General features: G+C 41.7%; 1 protein-coding gene across 1 annotated transcript; it reads left to right on the top strand.

The window, feature by feature from the left end:
- Positions 1-10,637: 10,637 nt before the first annotated feature.
- LOC309687840 (uncharacterized protein) lies at positions 10,638-15,612 on the top strand. Its single transcript, XM_082503068.1, has 2 exons — positions 10,638-10,676; positions 12,736-15,612. Exon 2 carries the CDS (start codon positions 12,766-12,768, stop codon positions 14,785-14,787), a length of 2,022 nt encoding a protein of 673 aa, XP_082359194.1. The 5' UTR covers positions 10,638-10,676; positions 12,736-12,765; the 3' UTR covers positions 14,788-15,612.
- The last annotated feature ends 1,216 nt before the right edge of the window (positions 15,613-16,828 follow it).

Here is a 16,828-nt window from a genome sequence, read left to right as displayed (position 1 = left end):
CTATCACCAAGCAAGTAGCCAGTGAACTCTCCTAAGACAGAAGGATACACTTCAGTTCAAATGTCCCTGAAGCAATTGGTCTTTATATATTTTAAAGTATTCTCAACTCACCATGTCCAAATTTTGTGCTCAGTGTACATTCACGGAATATTTGTGAGTCATGGACAGAGCCTGGCCACTTGGCTTCCACATTTGTGATAATGTTGGCAGCATCACATATGATCTTCACAGTGCAGAGAACACAAATTAGCATCCATTACTATAATGAAATAATTTGTTAGTTTGAAATGCTACAGGGAACTATGTACCTGCACATTAATGCTGTGGAAAGACTTCCTGTTCACATAGTCTCCTTCATTTACTAAAGGAGCAATGACTGGAATGTGAGTGCCATCTGTACAGCCAATCACGCCTGGGAACCCTGAAAATAAATGTACAATTTAAGTAGTAGTCCAAGTATCACCACATCATAAATTAAGTTTTGGTCATCCTGATACCTGCAATTTTGTGGCATCCCTCTTTGATAAATCTTGTGGGTCTATGACCGGGGAACACCACAAACGAGTGCAGGAGACGTTTCAGTGCAACTGTAACATTCCTGACTGCCCGACAGACGGTAGCCTTGGAAACGTGCTCAGCGTCACCAATATTATACAGAAAGCTCCCGTTTGCAAAAAACCGAAGTGCAATACAAATAATATGTACAGAACTGAGAGGATGTCCACGATGTGTCACATGCGTAATATATGGCCTGAGGATGTTATCCAAATAACTTATAGATTGTGCTGAGAAACGGTAACGTTCACACAGAAAATCATCAGGAAATGATAAAATGTCCAAACGCGCTCTGATCACTCTCTCCCGGCGGAGAGCTCTGCGGAGAATTTGGGCTTCACGATCTACTGGCTCTTCAAGGAAGGGGCACGCCATGTCTGACACTTCCTACTGTCAGCTTTCCGACAAAGGGGCGGAGACAGTCAGGGTTAGTTGTAGTAAACCTGCTAGGGGGCAGATTAGCTTCACGGAGTGTGTCGTCATAGTGACTCACTGAGGCTTCATCTGAACTCGCTTTGTGAAACCGAAAACCCAGAGTTTTCGTTAACTCAGGGTATACTTACTCAGTTTTTCCACTAAACCGGCTTCCTGAAACAGGGCCCAGAGAACAGACTGATGTGAGTACAGAACACACAGATACTCAGGAACAGATCCCAGTAAGCATGTCTGAGATGAGCAGCCAGTCACAGGAGAATGAACTCGACTGCGAGGCTGCAAGGTATCCTTCCAGAGTGAGAAAGAGGCCTGGGTATTTAAGTGAATATGTTACTGATAAGGAGGATTGTGATCAAGTACTTACAAACATGGATTATTGTTACAGAGCAATGTGTAACATTCCCCAAACATTCAAGGAAGCAATAACTTCATCTAACTCAGAGAAATGGGTCAGTGCAATGGATGAAGAGATGCAATCACTAAGAGAAAATGACACATTTACCTTAACCACTTTGCCTGAGGGTAAGAAGACAGTGGGGGGTAGATGGGTGTACGCAGTCAAAAACAATGTTGATGGATCTGAGAAGTACAAGGCACGTTATGTTGCTAAAGGATATAGTCAGAGGATAGGTGTGGATTATGAAGAAACATTTTCCCCTACTGCTAACCTGACTAGTATCAGAGTGTTGATGCAAAAGGCAGCACAAGAAAACATGCTTTTACACCAGATGGATGTTAAAGCTGCCTATCTTCATGCACCAATAGATTGTGAGGTATTCATGGAACAACCTGAGGGTTATGAGGTAAAATCCGACACAAATGAAAAACTGGTGTGCAAGTTGAAAAAGTCGCTATATGGGCTAAAACAATCAGGCCGGAATTGGAACAAGTTGTTGCATGAATATCTGAGTGAGAACGACTTTGTGCAAAACCCCGCTGACCATTGTGTTTACACAAAAATGACAGAAAATAAGAAGGTGATTCTGATTGTATGGGTAGATGACCTGATCATTGCTGCTAGTGATGAAAGTGAACTAACTGTTGTGAAGAAAATGCTTGCAGCAAAATTCAAAATGAAGGATTTGGGTAAACTGAGACATTTCATTGGTATAGATTTTGACCAGAGTGATAACTGTGTAAAAATGTCACAAAAACAATATGTGGAAAAAATACTTGAAAGATTCAACATGCAGGATTGTAAAGAAAGACAGACACCTTGTGAGCAAAAACTGAACTATGCTGATGATGCAGAAAAGATGAGTGATGTCAAAAGGTACAGAGAGGCAGTTGGTAGTCTGATCTATTTGGCTACATGCACAAGACCGGACTTGAGTTTTATAGTCAGTAAACTTTCACAGTACTTTACTGAGCCAACTGAAGACAAATGGACTACAGTAAAACATGTACTGAGTAGGGCTGGGCCATATTATACCGTTCACGGTAATACCGGTATAATGTTAGGCAACAATAGGAAAATGAAATATCGCGATAGAATATGAGTAAAACGCGCATGCGCAGTGCCTTTGTTTTCATACGCACATGGCCGATTGTTGAGTGAAACAGATGAACCAGAATTGGTTTGTAAAAATGGTGCAACTTCAGTGATGTGGAACTGGTTTGGTGTTTGTCCGTCAGATACACGACAAAGCACATTTTTTTGCAGAACATGCAAGCGGCCGTCGTTATTGTCGTATTTGTCGGACTAAGATGCTCTTAAATCTGGGAGTAATCTGGGTCCTAAACTCCTTATACTTCAGTTCAAACGAACACTGCAGCATCACTGAGCGTTAAAAACTGTCTAAATTCTTTCATCTTTAATAAAACGATCAGCATTGCTGCTTTACCAGGTGTAACTATGAAGTTTAACTTCCAGGCATCCATTAAAACAAAATGTATTACATTTAACAGAGTTAGAAGTTAGCGGGAAGCTAGCGGAAGTTAGCTCGCTAGTTACCTAAGCATGATATTGCATGTTCTGACTGAGAGATTTCTGAAAAAAATCAAACGTACAGCTCTGCTATCACTTCCAACATAAATGAAGACAGGAAACTAAACAGCAGTGACGTTTGTAGGGTTACTGAAGTTGGGCTAGCTGGTATATAATGATGTGCTATGTAATCGCTAGCGACACAGCTATGTTAGCATAACATAAACAGGGAAGCTGGAGGACGAACACTAACACTTTTCCACTTATAAAAGTTAACGTTAAGGTTCCTCATGGTTAGAGACAAATGCAATCGCATGGCAGGGTGCTGTAAACAGACCAAACTTCAGTCAGGAGAACAACTGAGATAATCCATCCACAATACGAGGTTAGTCATTAATATACTGCAACAACATGGGAATAGAGCAGCTGCCAGAGAATTCAACATTAATGAATCAATGGTACAGAAGTGGAGGAAGCAAGAAGAATGAGTTTAATAAAGTTTGATTTATCTGACTGCTTTGTTTCGCTTGATGTGCCTCATAATCCCGTGCACCTTATGGTCCGAAAAATACGTATTGCATACTGCAGTTTAATTTTGCAAAGCACCTCTTTTTAACTTCAGTGGATATTATATATGGTTATGCTCAGGATATGTCAGCCCATTTCTACTGGAAATGCCTTTTGGTTAAACTTTCAGCAAGGAATTTGTATTTGCACTGTTACATTTTTATAAAGCTTTAATGTACATAAAAACCAGCTTCTTATTTAAGTGAAAATAAATGGAAGGTTTTCTTTTTGCGCTAGTAATGTTGTGGAGTTGTATTTTGTCTCGCATCAATTATATCGTCAGTTATATCGTTATCGCAAATTTTCAAATATATATCGTGATAAATATTTTTGGCCATATCGCCCTGCTCTAGTACTGAGGTATCTGAAAGGGACAACCGAGAAAGAACTGTGTTACAGGAAATGTGACAACAAAGAACTGAGGTTGTGGGCATACAGCGATGCTGATTGGGCAGCTGATGTAACAGACAGACGGAGTACAACTGGTTATTGCATAAGCTTGTCTGTAGATGGTCCTTTAATCTCATGGAAAACCAAAAGACAACCTACTGTTGCATTATCTACCTGTGAAGCGGAGTACATGGCTTTAGCTGCGACCCTACAAGAAGTTTTGTACCTAATGCAACTGTTACAAGGTATTGATGGACAAAAATATGCACCGCCAAAAGTTCATGAAGATAATCAGGGTGCAATTGCGTTGGCGAAGAATCCTGTGACGAGACAGAGATGTAAACATGTTGACATAAAGTACAACTTTGTGAGATCAACTGTGAGTGCAGGAAAAATAACTCTGGATTATTGTTCAACAGAAGAGATGGTTGCAGATGTAATGACAAAGCCTGCAACAAAAGTTAAGCTGTTCAAGTTTGAGAAGTTTATGTTTGGGCATTAACATGGTATACGAACATGTATACAGTACTGAGGAAGAAACCTTTTGTTTGTTGTTTTTTTTGTTTACTTAAGAGCATCATAATATGAGAGCAAGTGGGGGTGTTGAAATAAGAAGAGAAAATGCTCTCAATTATGGAGACAGTCAAATGGTTTATTTATGTTTGATGTGTGCTTTACATTTGTGTGGCTGTTAATAAAGTTAGCGCGCTCTAGGGGGCGTATGCGTTCATCAAAAAATGGCCGAAGGCTGATGTGTGATTATTCCTCCCAAAATGTCGTTGATGAAGTTAGCTATGCATGTTAGATTTTACTGCGCATTTTCATACCTCTGCCAACAGAGTGCTTTATCCGCACCTGAGCACAGGTGGCTCCTCCTCCTTCCTGTTGGGAATGCTGGCGAGCACTCAGTAATCCTGTTCTGTTTCCAGCTGTGTGAGAAGAGTCGGACAGCTCCTAATCCTGCCTCCAGGCAGGTCCAGCTGGACCTTCACCGAACCCTGACGACCAATCAGCACTTCTCCTCGCTGTCCAGCCCTGCCCTCCAGCAGCTCCGCCGCATCCTTCTGGCCTTCTCCGGGCATAACCCTGCCATTGGCTACTGCCAGGTACTCAACAGGTCAGAACAAAAGTATAAATTTTATATCTGAGTTCTTATGTGGACCCGCCTTCCAGGCAGAACCTCACCTTCCATCAATGTCCACAGGTTAGCGGCCCTCGCTCTGCTGGTCCTCCAAAGTGACGAAGACGCCTTCTGGTGTCTGGTGGCAGTGGTGGAAGCCATCATGCCTCAGGACTACTACACCAAGAATCTGGTGGCCTCTCAGGTCAGCAGACACACTCACCTGCTTGCCTGCTGTGATCTGTTTTAGTGATCAGTGAGGCTGATCTCTGTGAGTCTTTGTGCTCAGGCGGACCAGCGCGTGCTGAAGGACTTCATGGCGGAGAAGCTTCCTCGCCTGGCATCTCACTTTGAGGATCACAACATTGACGTCTCTCTGGTCACCTTCAACTGGTTCCTGGTGGTTTTTGTGGAGAGTCTGCCCAGCGACATCCTGATGCCTCTGTGGGACGCCTTCCTGTATGAGGGTACCAAGGTACCATACACCCGAACACACCATGACAGAAATGCAGACAACACTTGAATGCACCACAGTAGTGTCCATGGAAACAAAAATGATTTTGTTTTCACCTTTAGATGTCTTTATTTACATTTTAGGAGTAATAAGACATTGTTTACTAAGCATGGGGAACTGTCATGTGACATGAAATAGGAGTGGGAAAGCAGATCATTCTAGTAACGACCTCACAGTCTACCACAAGCAGCGTAAATCCAGACGATGAGCGGGACAATGGCTTTGGGCTTGTTTCTGCAATGTGACAAATGCAGCACAGCTTTTACATCGTTTGTCTCAGGAAATAAAATCACAGTTCAGACACAGAAATATATACCACACAGGGATAAATGCTGACAACAGCTTCAGCCACGTAGATCCAACCCAAAAGTTTAATTTAAACTTAAAGCTCAACTACCAAGTAAGTTAATATTATCTGGCAACTGAGGAACCAAGTGGCTTATTGGAAATCGATCAGAGCTGTAATGAGTAAAGGGCCCAACTGCACCACAACTGAAAGAGTAATTTTATGACTCACCTCCTCAAAGTTTCCAATTAATTGTGTGGCGTGAGTGTCCTGTTATGAAATGCGTGTCTGTGCTGCAGGTGATCTTCAGATACACTCTGGCTCTGTTCAAATACAAAGAGGACGACATCCTGAAGATTCACGACAGCGTGGAGATCTACCAGTACCTACGCTTCTTCACAAAGACCGTCTCCAATGCCAGGTACGCACTCGCCTCCACCCGCCTTAATCTACGAGCTGTTACACTCTCAGAAGTGTAGCGGATGTAGCTGTTGAATCTTTGAGCTTCAAACCCTTTTTACTGAAATTTTGTGAGAAGTTTAAATTTCCCTGATCACAGTAACAACGATTTAAAGATTTTTAAGTATCTGCAGCTCTCGGATACATGTGGTCCAGTCAGTCCAGTATTTCCTGCTCAAACTGCAGTACCTGAAGTATCAAGCAGCATAAAACAGAAACACTCAAGCTGATCAGTTTCCAGTTCCTCTGTGTTGGTGATCGAGTCCTTTCCACCTGCGTGTGTCCATGCAGGAAGCTGACCAGCATCGCCTTCAACGACATGAACCCATTCCCCAGCCGGCTGCTGAGGAACCGGCGAGTGCTCCACCTGGAGCGCCTGCAGGCGGAGCTGCGTGAGCTGGAGGAGCAGCACAAGGAGTTCATCACCGAGAGCGTCGTACGGAAAGACAAAGAGCTCGACGTCATGGTGAGCGAGGACGACGAGGACCTCTGATCACACGGGACGCTTCAGCTGCTCACTTCGAGACGACGATGAGTTTTCCATGAGTTCAAGAGAATTTCACTAAACCGGCTGTTAACTGGTTTCCTTCACACCAAACACAGGATTGTGTCAGGTTCACCATCTCTACTAACACTACAAGGAAACAGACGCATACAGATTTAACTGCATCACATCTCTGAAACAAGCTTGCAGTAAACAAATGTGTACTGTGTTCACGTGTGTAATAAGTCAGGCTGCAGAAATGTGCAGATGTATTTCAGTGAATTCATTTGGATTAATATGTGATAGCTTATTTATTTCATTGCATCTTTTGCTTTATACCTAAAAATGCGTGACATTTCTAAATGTAGTCACATCCCTATGAAACATGGTTGATTATCAGCTGTAGTCACAGCTGGTGATAAAGTAATTAAAATGTCCAGCTATTCAAAAATAGGGCATTCTGCACAATGAGTACTTTTTGGTACTTGAAGTATATTTTGATGCTGATGCTTCAGGGCATTGTGCTGCATTGTCGAAGCTCTCTGGGCTTCCGGTTAGAACGACCTCACAGTGTTTTATTTTGATCTGGTGTAAAGTGCATTGTGCAGAAATGACAGCATGATAGTCACATGATAAAACTGACTTTTCTTTTGTTTTTAAATTTTACTGGGTGTGCATCTTGTTCAAATGTCTTTTTCAGCATTTGTACATAAATATTCTGTATATAAATATTTGATTTTCATTTATTTTACAGAGTCCTTTATTTTGTTTCACAAATATGACATTCATGTCAAATGACATCTGCAGACTTTATAATGACCAGCAGGGGGCAGTGTATTGCAGTCTATGAGAACATTTACTGAGACCTGTTTCATGCACTAGTTTCATGTCTCATTGAATCCAACATGATGTTGATTTTGTAAATTAAGGTCACATGTTCATCACATCTAATTTCAAAACACTGATCAATTTAAAAAAAAAATGAATTCCATACCAATTGCAGGAATAAAATAGGAATAAATAACAAACGAGAAATACATACAAAACAAGAGAAAGGCACACATGAGAGAACAGGTCACATGACAGCACAGCATTATCTACCCACAATTTGAACTAAATAACAGATAGCACAGGCAATGAAAACAAACGGAAATCAGAATAAATTTAAAAACTTTTATTGATGTTAACTTGAAGTGCTGAATTAGCCCTGTTGTCAGTTCAAATCACTTCAATCTATAGCGCACTTTAAGGTCTTTAGACCTTAAAAAGTAATACACTGCAAGGTAAGCTTGCAGCATCTTACTTTAAGGTCAACTGTGAAACTTTGTGGAAAGCCTGAGACAAGTTGATGAGTCAGTGAAGCGCACTTCCTTCTGATGACGGCTATACTGAGGTGAGTTTTTAAGCATATCCTGAACTTTATTCATTATTAGACTTCTGACACCTGGCAAATAAACTCTCATGCGATATGAGAACATAACAGCAAAAAGCCAGTAGCTGGTACATGAATGGATAAAAATTGGATCCCTCAGGGAGGCACCACCACTTGATCTTCTCCACCGTCGTGGTTGGTGTTCTTCGTCGTCGTTGGCCAAGGTTGAGTCGGAGATCCATCACAAGTAGCCGATGTTGAGGGCCAATATTGGTTGATGGTATGACTTTTACGTTCGTGACTAGGCTGAGATGGGGTCTTCGGACTAGCCAGTAGTCGATTTGGGTGTCTCTGCCGCCGCTGGAGTACGTGATGAGGTGTGCCGGCTTCTTTTTGAAGAAGGTGTTGGTCACGGCAAGATCGTGGGCCTCTGCGTAGTCCAGTACCCGGCAACCGTCGTCGTTTCTGGTCCCAAATCCTTGGCCGCCATGGAATCGGTGATATCCGCCTCTCCCCTTGCCTACATGTCCATTTAGGTCGCCGCCTACCGCCACGTGTTCCTCAGGGCTAATCGTTTGCAGGTGGTCGTCGAGGGCGCGCCAGAATTCTGTCTTCTCCTCGTCGGGGCAGTTGGTCTGTGGTGCATAGCAGGAGATCAGGGGGGGGCTAGAGGGGCTTGAGCACCCGCCCCTTTCCTGATGAGTGCCCAAAGTGCCCTTTTGTTGAGGCAACTTTTAAATTTTTTTTATTTATTTATTTATTTATTTTATGTGTGTGTGCGTGCGGAGTCCTGTCTGTGCCCCTCAACAATAATATTTAACTATTAATCATAGTTTTGCTAAATTCAGTTCAGCATTCAATACAATCCACCCCTCACAACTCATCAGGAAACTGACAGACCTGGGTATCAGTTCCCTCATCTGCAAATGGTTACTGGACTTCCTGACCAACCGCCCCCAACATGTCCGGCTGGATAACCGCTGCTCATCTACCATCACAATGAACACCGGTGTACCACAAGGCTGTGTGATGAGCCCTTTCCTCTACTCCCTCTTCACCCACGACTGCAGACCTGCTGATGGTTCCAACACCATCATTAAGTTTGCAGATGACACCACGGTGATTGGCCTCATCAGTGACAACGATGAGGCCGCCTACAGGGAGGAGGTGGATCGTCTGGCTGAGTGGTGCGACAGAAACAACCTGCTGCTTAACACCGAGAAGACCAAGGAGCTCATCGTGGACTACAGGAGGAATGCTGACCCACATCCACCCATCCACATTAAGGGGACGGCTGTGGAGCGTGTGAGCAGCTTCAAGTTCCTGGGAGTCCACATCTCCGAGGATCTCACCTGGACGACCAACTGCTCCAAGCTGGTCAAGAAGGCTTACCAGCGCCTCTTCTTCTTGAGGACTCTGAGGAAGAACCACCTGTCCTCAGACATCCTGGTGAACTTCTATCGCTGCACCATCGAGAGCATCCTGACCAACTGTATAACAGTCTGGTACGGGAACTGCTCTGCCTCGGACCGGAAGGCGTTGCAGAGGGTCGTGAAAACTGCCCAGCGCATCGCCGGAGCACCACTTCCTGCCATAAAAGACATCTACAGGAAGCGGTGTCTGAAAAGGGCTGGGAAAATCATCAAAGACCCCAGTCACCCATCACATGGACTCTTCACCCTCCTGCCCTCTGGGAGGCGCCACAGGAGCCTCCGGACTAAGACCACCAGGTACCGGAACAGCTTCTTCCCCACAGCTGTCAGACTCCTGAACTCTGCCTCCTGACATCTGACCCACGTTAAAACATGGACTGAACATACACACACCCACAATGGACAACTGTACCCTCAAACACAATAATAACATGGACTGAACCACCACTCACAACCACTAGCACTTTATATAGCCTCTGTAGAAACTATCTACACCCTCACTTATCTTAACTGCACTACTGTATAGCTCTGTGTAAATAATCATTCTGTACATTCGATAATTTTTAATCCTACAACTGTTTACAACTTGCATAGTTCCCATTTCTATATAGCTGTATATCCCAGATTCTGTAAAGTTATTTATTTCATATTCTGTATAGTTTTTCATATTTATATCCTGTTCATATCCTGTACATAGCTTGTACTCACTACAGCCTGTATATACTTATAGTTATAGAATATTCACAACATACTTCATACCGTGTACATTATAACATACCATAATAGACCCATTTCTGTAATATACTCACATATCTATATTATTGCTAATATATATTGTAATATATCTATATCACTAAAGCACTTCTGGATGGATGCAAACTGCATTTCGTTGCCCTGTACCTGTGCATGTGCAATGACAATAAAGTTGAATTCTATTCTATTCTATTCTATTCTAAAAGGATCTGGCTTGCATCAGTCACATGATCACATTTAACCAATGATCGCCCTCGACGGCAGAACGCCCTGGTTACGAGCCGGGAACGAGCTCACAAAGAGCACGCGCATTTGTTGCGGTCCGGAGCTGTAGGAGAAACACAAGTTAACTCAGAGACACAGACTGATGCGACAAACCCAGTAAGTAGGTGTACAGCGCACACTGTAGTGTGTAGCACACAGGAGTATTAGCTTATTACGTACACGTTGGTAAGCTGTCTTGCTGCAACTGACGAACTGAAACAAACGAGCGTGCTGTGTGTGCAACAGCGTGACAAACATTACCTGTCCTTTTATTAACTGCACAAGTAGTGCTGGTCATAGCTGCTGGCTACCTGTGTAAGGCTGTCATGGGTCTGTAGCTCTGTCACCGTTTTAGGGAACATATTTAGTTTTAAAGTAAGTTTCTGGGCATTTCCTGCCTTTCTGGAGGGATTATATTTCACTAAAAAACGATCTAATATGCATGTCCACATAATAATTATTATAATTATAATATATTAAAAAACACACGCTGTATTTTAAAGAACATACATTAAGAAGCAGATTATATTAGATTTATATTTTAAATAAGACAAAAGTTGGATTTTACAGCAGTAAAATGATTGTATCTCTACAGTTTAAAAATGTAATAAGCTTTGCCCTGCACAGAGTGGATAGTGAAACAAATGGAATCATCATAAATACATTATTTCATATTTATTACTTCCCCCTCCTCATTGCTTTATTATTGTAGCTCTAGTAATAAATAATAATGTAAGGATGCCCATAGTATATACAGTATTCTGAAGAAGGTCTAAAATGTCACTGTGTGTGCATGTGTGTGTTTTATTTAGCTGGATTTAAAAAAATATTACTCATGATATAACATTGTGCAGACATGGCTGGTAAGGACATGAGGAGGAAACAGTAGGAGCTGTATGAGGCTACTAAAGGCAGGGCTATAACATTTTGCTGTCATCATTTTATTATAGATTAAGTGCAAGAGTTGTTAGGTGTGGATAATTAGATTATAGTTTATTGCAATAGCAAGTTGTGCCTTGTTCTCAGATAGACAGCAAGTGGAGAGTGATATATGAAATGATGGGAAGGAAGGAAGAAGAGAAGCAAAGAGTGATTCACAGGCAGAGCCGAGTTTATGTCACAGTTTTTCGTTGCCTTATGGTTCCAAGCACTGTCACCAATCTTTGCATTTTGTTATTATCTCATGAAACTTGTTTAATCAGCTACCATCTCTCCTGTGGACTTTTTAATGTCTACAGTCTCAGATCAACACAGCCCTGCCCTTCCCATATTAGATTCTTGATGAATGTGTGTTGTTGTTATTCAGCATGGTTCAATGTGCCCCTTTTTAACTTTGAGCACCCGCCCCTTTAAACCTCTCTGCACGTCCCTGATAGAGACAGGTTTTAAAGACTAGAAATGAAAACATGTGAGTCCTGTCTTTAAATAAAAATATATAATTCCCTATATTCCTATCTATTCTTGACATTGAAGCTTTACTCTTCTTGATATTGTGACAAAATACTCTTGGGTTAACCACGAGCTTTCTAAAAACTTGCATATAACAATTGTGCACCATTCATTCCTCATCTTTGCTGCCCATCATTACAACTTTGCTAATGATGGGCAGCAGGTTAGTGTCATGATGTCACCTCAGACATAGTTAAAAGCCCTGTTAACGTAGCTGCTTCTCGCCGGGTGCGGTGGCGCGTGCCTGTAATCCAAGCTACCGGGAGGCTGAGGTTGGAGGATCGTTTGAGCTCACGAGCTCTGAGCTGCAGCAGGCTATGTCGATTAACACAAAATAATTATCCTCATTCAAAAGTCATGTAAGAACCTCATTGGCTTACGGAATGTTGATGTTATTTAAAAAATTCATACAAAAACATGACCTCATTCTAGAATGTCATGTGACAACCTCATTGGCTTATGGAATTGTGATGTCACAGGCTTCTGAATCCATAAATAGGGGTGAGGAGGTACAACTTTCAGTCCGTTATTTGCAGCACTTATGTTAGCAGCATTCAAACGTTCACCAGTAAAGCATTTTCAAACATCTGGATACTTTTCGTACTCACGGTATACAGACTCCAACATGTCTCAGAAAGAGCAAGAAAGACAAGAAGCTGACCCCAGCTCTATTCCATGGTATGAGTCCCTAGACCCTTACATCAGCTCTCTTCCTTGGGATGAACAGGTGGAATTAGAGGAAAAGCGATTGGAAGAAATGGAGAAGGAAAATCTCATGAACAGAGAAAAGATTAAGATCCTGACAGAAGAAAATGAGAGAAAGAGCGCTGAATTAGAAAAATTATCCTACCAGCTTCAGGAAAGGGAAGGTATTATTGAGGAGAAACAATGGGCTCTCCAAGATAAGAAGAATCACGAGCTCCAAGAAAAGCTTGATGAAGCTCTAGAAAAAATTAAAGATCTGCTCCAAAATGAGAAAAAAGAGAGCATTAAAGGGGATAAAATGCTCAAGAAGAATCAGGAGCTCCAAGAAAAGCTTGATGGAGCTCTGGAAAAAAATAAAGATCTGCTCCAAAAGGAGAAAAAAGAGAGCATAAAACAGGAAAACATGGTCAAGAAGAATCAGGAGCTCCAAGAGAAGCTTGACGAAGCTCTGGAAAAACTGAAGGAAATCCACCAAGAAGAGAAGCAACAGTCCACACAGCAGAGAGACATGCAGAGCAAACTCCAAGCCATGGAGGAAAAATACAAAGCGCTGCAGGTGAAACATGACAAAACTCTGCACAAAAGTCAACAGTTGCTTCAAGACAAGAAGCAAATGGAAATGAAACAGAAGGAAATTGACTCCAAGCTTGACGAGATGGAGGAAAAACACAGATCGCTCCAAATCAAGCTTGAGAAAACAGTGCACAGAAATAAAGAGTTCATTCAAGAGAGAGAGCAACAAGAAATGCTGGAGAAAGAAACAGACTCCCAGCTTGAAGTCTTGGAGGAAAAACTGAAAATGCTGCAACTAACTCTTGAGGAAACACTGCTCAAAAATAAAGAGCTGCTTCAAGAAAAAGACCAACAGAAAATACATCAGGAAGAAATGGACTGCAAGCTGAGGAACATCGAGAAACAAAATGAAGGCTTGCAAGTGATGCTTGATGAAGCTCTGGAGAGAAATAAAGAGTTTCTGCACGAGAAAGACCAACAGAAAATAAAAAAGGAAGAAATGGATTGCAAGCTGAGGCACATCAAGAAACAGAATGAAGGCTTGCAAGTGATGCTTGATGAAGCTCTGGAGAGAAATAAAGAGTTTCTTCACAAGATAGACCAACAGAAAATAAAAAAGGAAGAAATGGATTGCAAGCTGAGGAACATTGAGAAACAAAATGAAGGCTTGCGAGTAATGCTTGATGAAGCTCTGGAGAGAAATAAGGAGAACCTCCAAGAAAAGAAACAAGAGCCCGTAGAGCAGAGAGACCTGCAGAGCAAACTCCAAGCCATGGAGGAAAAATACAAAGCGCTGCAGGTGAAACATGACAAAACTCTGCACAAAAGTCAACAGTTGCTTCAAGACAAGAAGCAAATGGAAATGAAACAGAAGGAAATGGACTCCAAGCTTGACGAGATGGAGGAAAAACACAGATCGCTCCAAATCAGGCTTGATAAAAAAGTGCACGGAAATAAAGAGCTTCTTCAAGAAAAAGACCAACAGAAAATACAACAGGAAGAAGAAAAACTTCATCTCCAGAGGAAAAATCAAGCACTCCAAGAATTGTATAACGAAACAAAGTACAAATCAACTGTACTGGAAGAAGAAAAGAAAAAGCTGGAAAAACAATGCTCAGCGATGCAGAGTAGCATCAATGAGATGCTGAGAAAAAATACCGAACTTGAGGAACTTTCTAAGACCTTGAAGTACAAAAACACTGAAATCCAGGCGCAAAAGCAAGAACAACAGAAAACACATAAAGACCTGCAGTGTAGACTTCAAGAAATCCAGAAGAGAAACCAGCAGCTGGAAGACATGCACACAGATGTGCACAAGGCAAAGCGAATAGAGGAGGCAACAGTTAAAGAACTGAAAGACAAGCTTAAAGAAAAACAAGAACAATTAGAAGACATGGTGAAAAGATGCAACAAACTTGAGAAAGAAAACGCAGAAACAATCGATGAGCTGAAAACCCTCATCATTGAGAAAAAAGTGCTGGTGGAAGAGTATCTGAAAAAGAAGAGAAAACGCTTCCACTGGTTCTGGAGGAGGGGCACTGCTGCTTCTCACCTGATGTAACCTCGTCTTCCTCCACCTCTATTCCATCTTCATTTCCCCCCTTCCCCTCCCTCCTTTTTCTTTTTTCACCCTCACCCCCCGACCAGTCCCGGCAGTTGACTGCCCCCTCCTGAGCCTGGTTCTGCCATAGGTTTCTCCTTTAGGTGTCTTTCACTTTAAAAGGAGTTTTTCCTATCCACTGTCGCCTGCTGCTTGCTCAGAGGGGATTGTTGGGGTTTTCTCTCATCTCTCTCTTTCATTCTTTCTATCCTTTCCCCCCCTTCTGCCTTTTCCTTTACCCAATAAACACAATTGCCCACATTTTACATTTGTTTGAAAAATGTCTTCATTCAACAATAATTCATCTTAGGTATAAAAACAAGAAATAGGTAATAGCTGCATGTGTGTTTGTGTGTGTGCATAATATACATACTTGTTTCCCAGAAAGATTTAATACTAGATGGATAGAGACCAGGGACGTGCAGAGGGGGGGGCTAGAGGGGCTTGAGCACCCGCCCCTTTCCTGATGAGTGCCCAAAGTGCCCTTTTGTTGAGGCAACTTTTAAATTTTTTTTATTTATTTATTTATTTATTTTATGTGTGTGTGCGTGCGGAGTCCTGTCTGTGCCCCTCAACAATAATATTTAACTATTAATCATAGTTTTGCTAAATAAAAGGATCTGGCTTGCATCAGTCACATGATCACATTTAACCAATGATCGCCCTCGACGGCAGAACGCGCTGGTTACGAGCCGGGAACGAGCTCACAAAGAGCACGCGCATTTGTTGCGGTCCGGAGCTGTAGGAGAAACACAAGTTAACTCAGAGACACAGACTGATGCGACAAACCCAGTAAGTAGGTGTACAGCGTACACTGTAGTGTGTAGCACACAGGAGTATCAGCTTATTACATACACGTTGGTAAGCTGTCTTGTTGCAACTGACGAACTGAAACAAACGAGCGTGCTGTGTGTGCAACAGCGTGACAAACATTACCTGTCCTTTTATTAACTGCACAAGTAGTGCTGGTCATAGCTGCTGGCTACCTGTGTAAGGCTGTCATGGGTCTGTAGCTCTGTCACCGTTTTAGGGAACATATTTAGTTTTAAAGTAAGTTTCTGGGCATTTCCTGCCTTTCTGGAGGGATTATATTTCACTAAAAAACGATCTAATATGCATGTCCACATAATAATTATTATAATTATAATATATTAAAAAACACACGCTGTATTTTAAAGAACATACATTAAGAAGCAGATTATATTAGATTTATATTTTAAATAAGACAAAAGTTGGATTTTACAGCAGTAAAATGATTGTATCTCTACAGTTTAAAAATGTAATAAGCTTTGCCCTGCACAGAGTGGATAGTGAAACAAATGGAATCATCATAAATACATTATTTCATATTTATTACTTCCCCCTCCTCATTGCTTTATTATTGTAGCTCTAGTAATAAATAATAATGTAAGGATGCCCATAGTATATACAGTATTCTGAAGAAGGTCTAAAATGTCACTGTGTGTGCATGTGTGTGTTTTATTTAGCTGGATTTAAAAAAATATTACTCATGATATAACATTGTGCAGACATGGCTGGTAAGGACATGAGGAGGAAACAGTAGGAGCTGTATGAGGCTACTAAAGGCAGGGCTATAACATTTTGCTGTCATCATTTTATTATAGATTAAGTGCAAGAGTTGTTAGGTGTGGATAATTAGATTATAGTTTATTGCAATAGCAAGTTGTGCCTTGTTCTCAGATAGACAGCAAGTGGAGAGTGATATATGAAATGATGGGAAGGAAGGAAGAAGAGAAGCAAAGAGTGATTCACAGGCAGAGCCGAGTTTATGTCACAGTTTTTCGTTGCCTTATGGTTCCAAGTGCTGTCACCAATCTTTGCATTTTGTTATTATCTCATGAAACTTGTTTAATCAGCTACCATCTCTCCTGTGGACTTTTTAATGTCTACAGTCTCAGATCAACACAGCCCTGCCCTTCCCATATTAGATTCTTGATGAATGTGTGTTGTTGTTATTCAGCATGGTTCAATGTGCCCCTTT

This window comes from Aulonocara stuartgranti (assembly GCF_965226115.1).
Source record: "Aulonocara stuartgranti genome assembly, chromosome: 2".
Taxonomy (NCBI): Eukaryota; Metazoa; Chordata; class Actinopteri; order Cichliformes; family Cichlidae; genus Aulonocara; species Aulonocara stuartgranti.
Note: the sequence above shows the minus strand (reverse complement) of the source record. Positions and strands in the feature narration are given on the sequence as shown.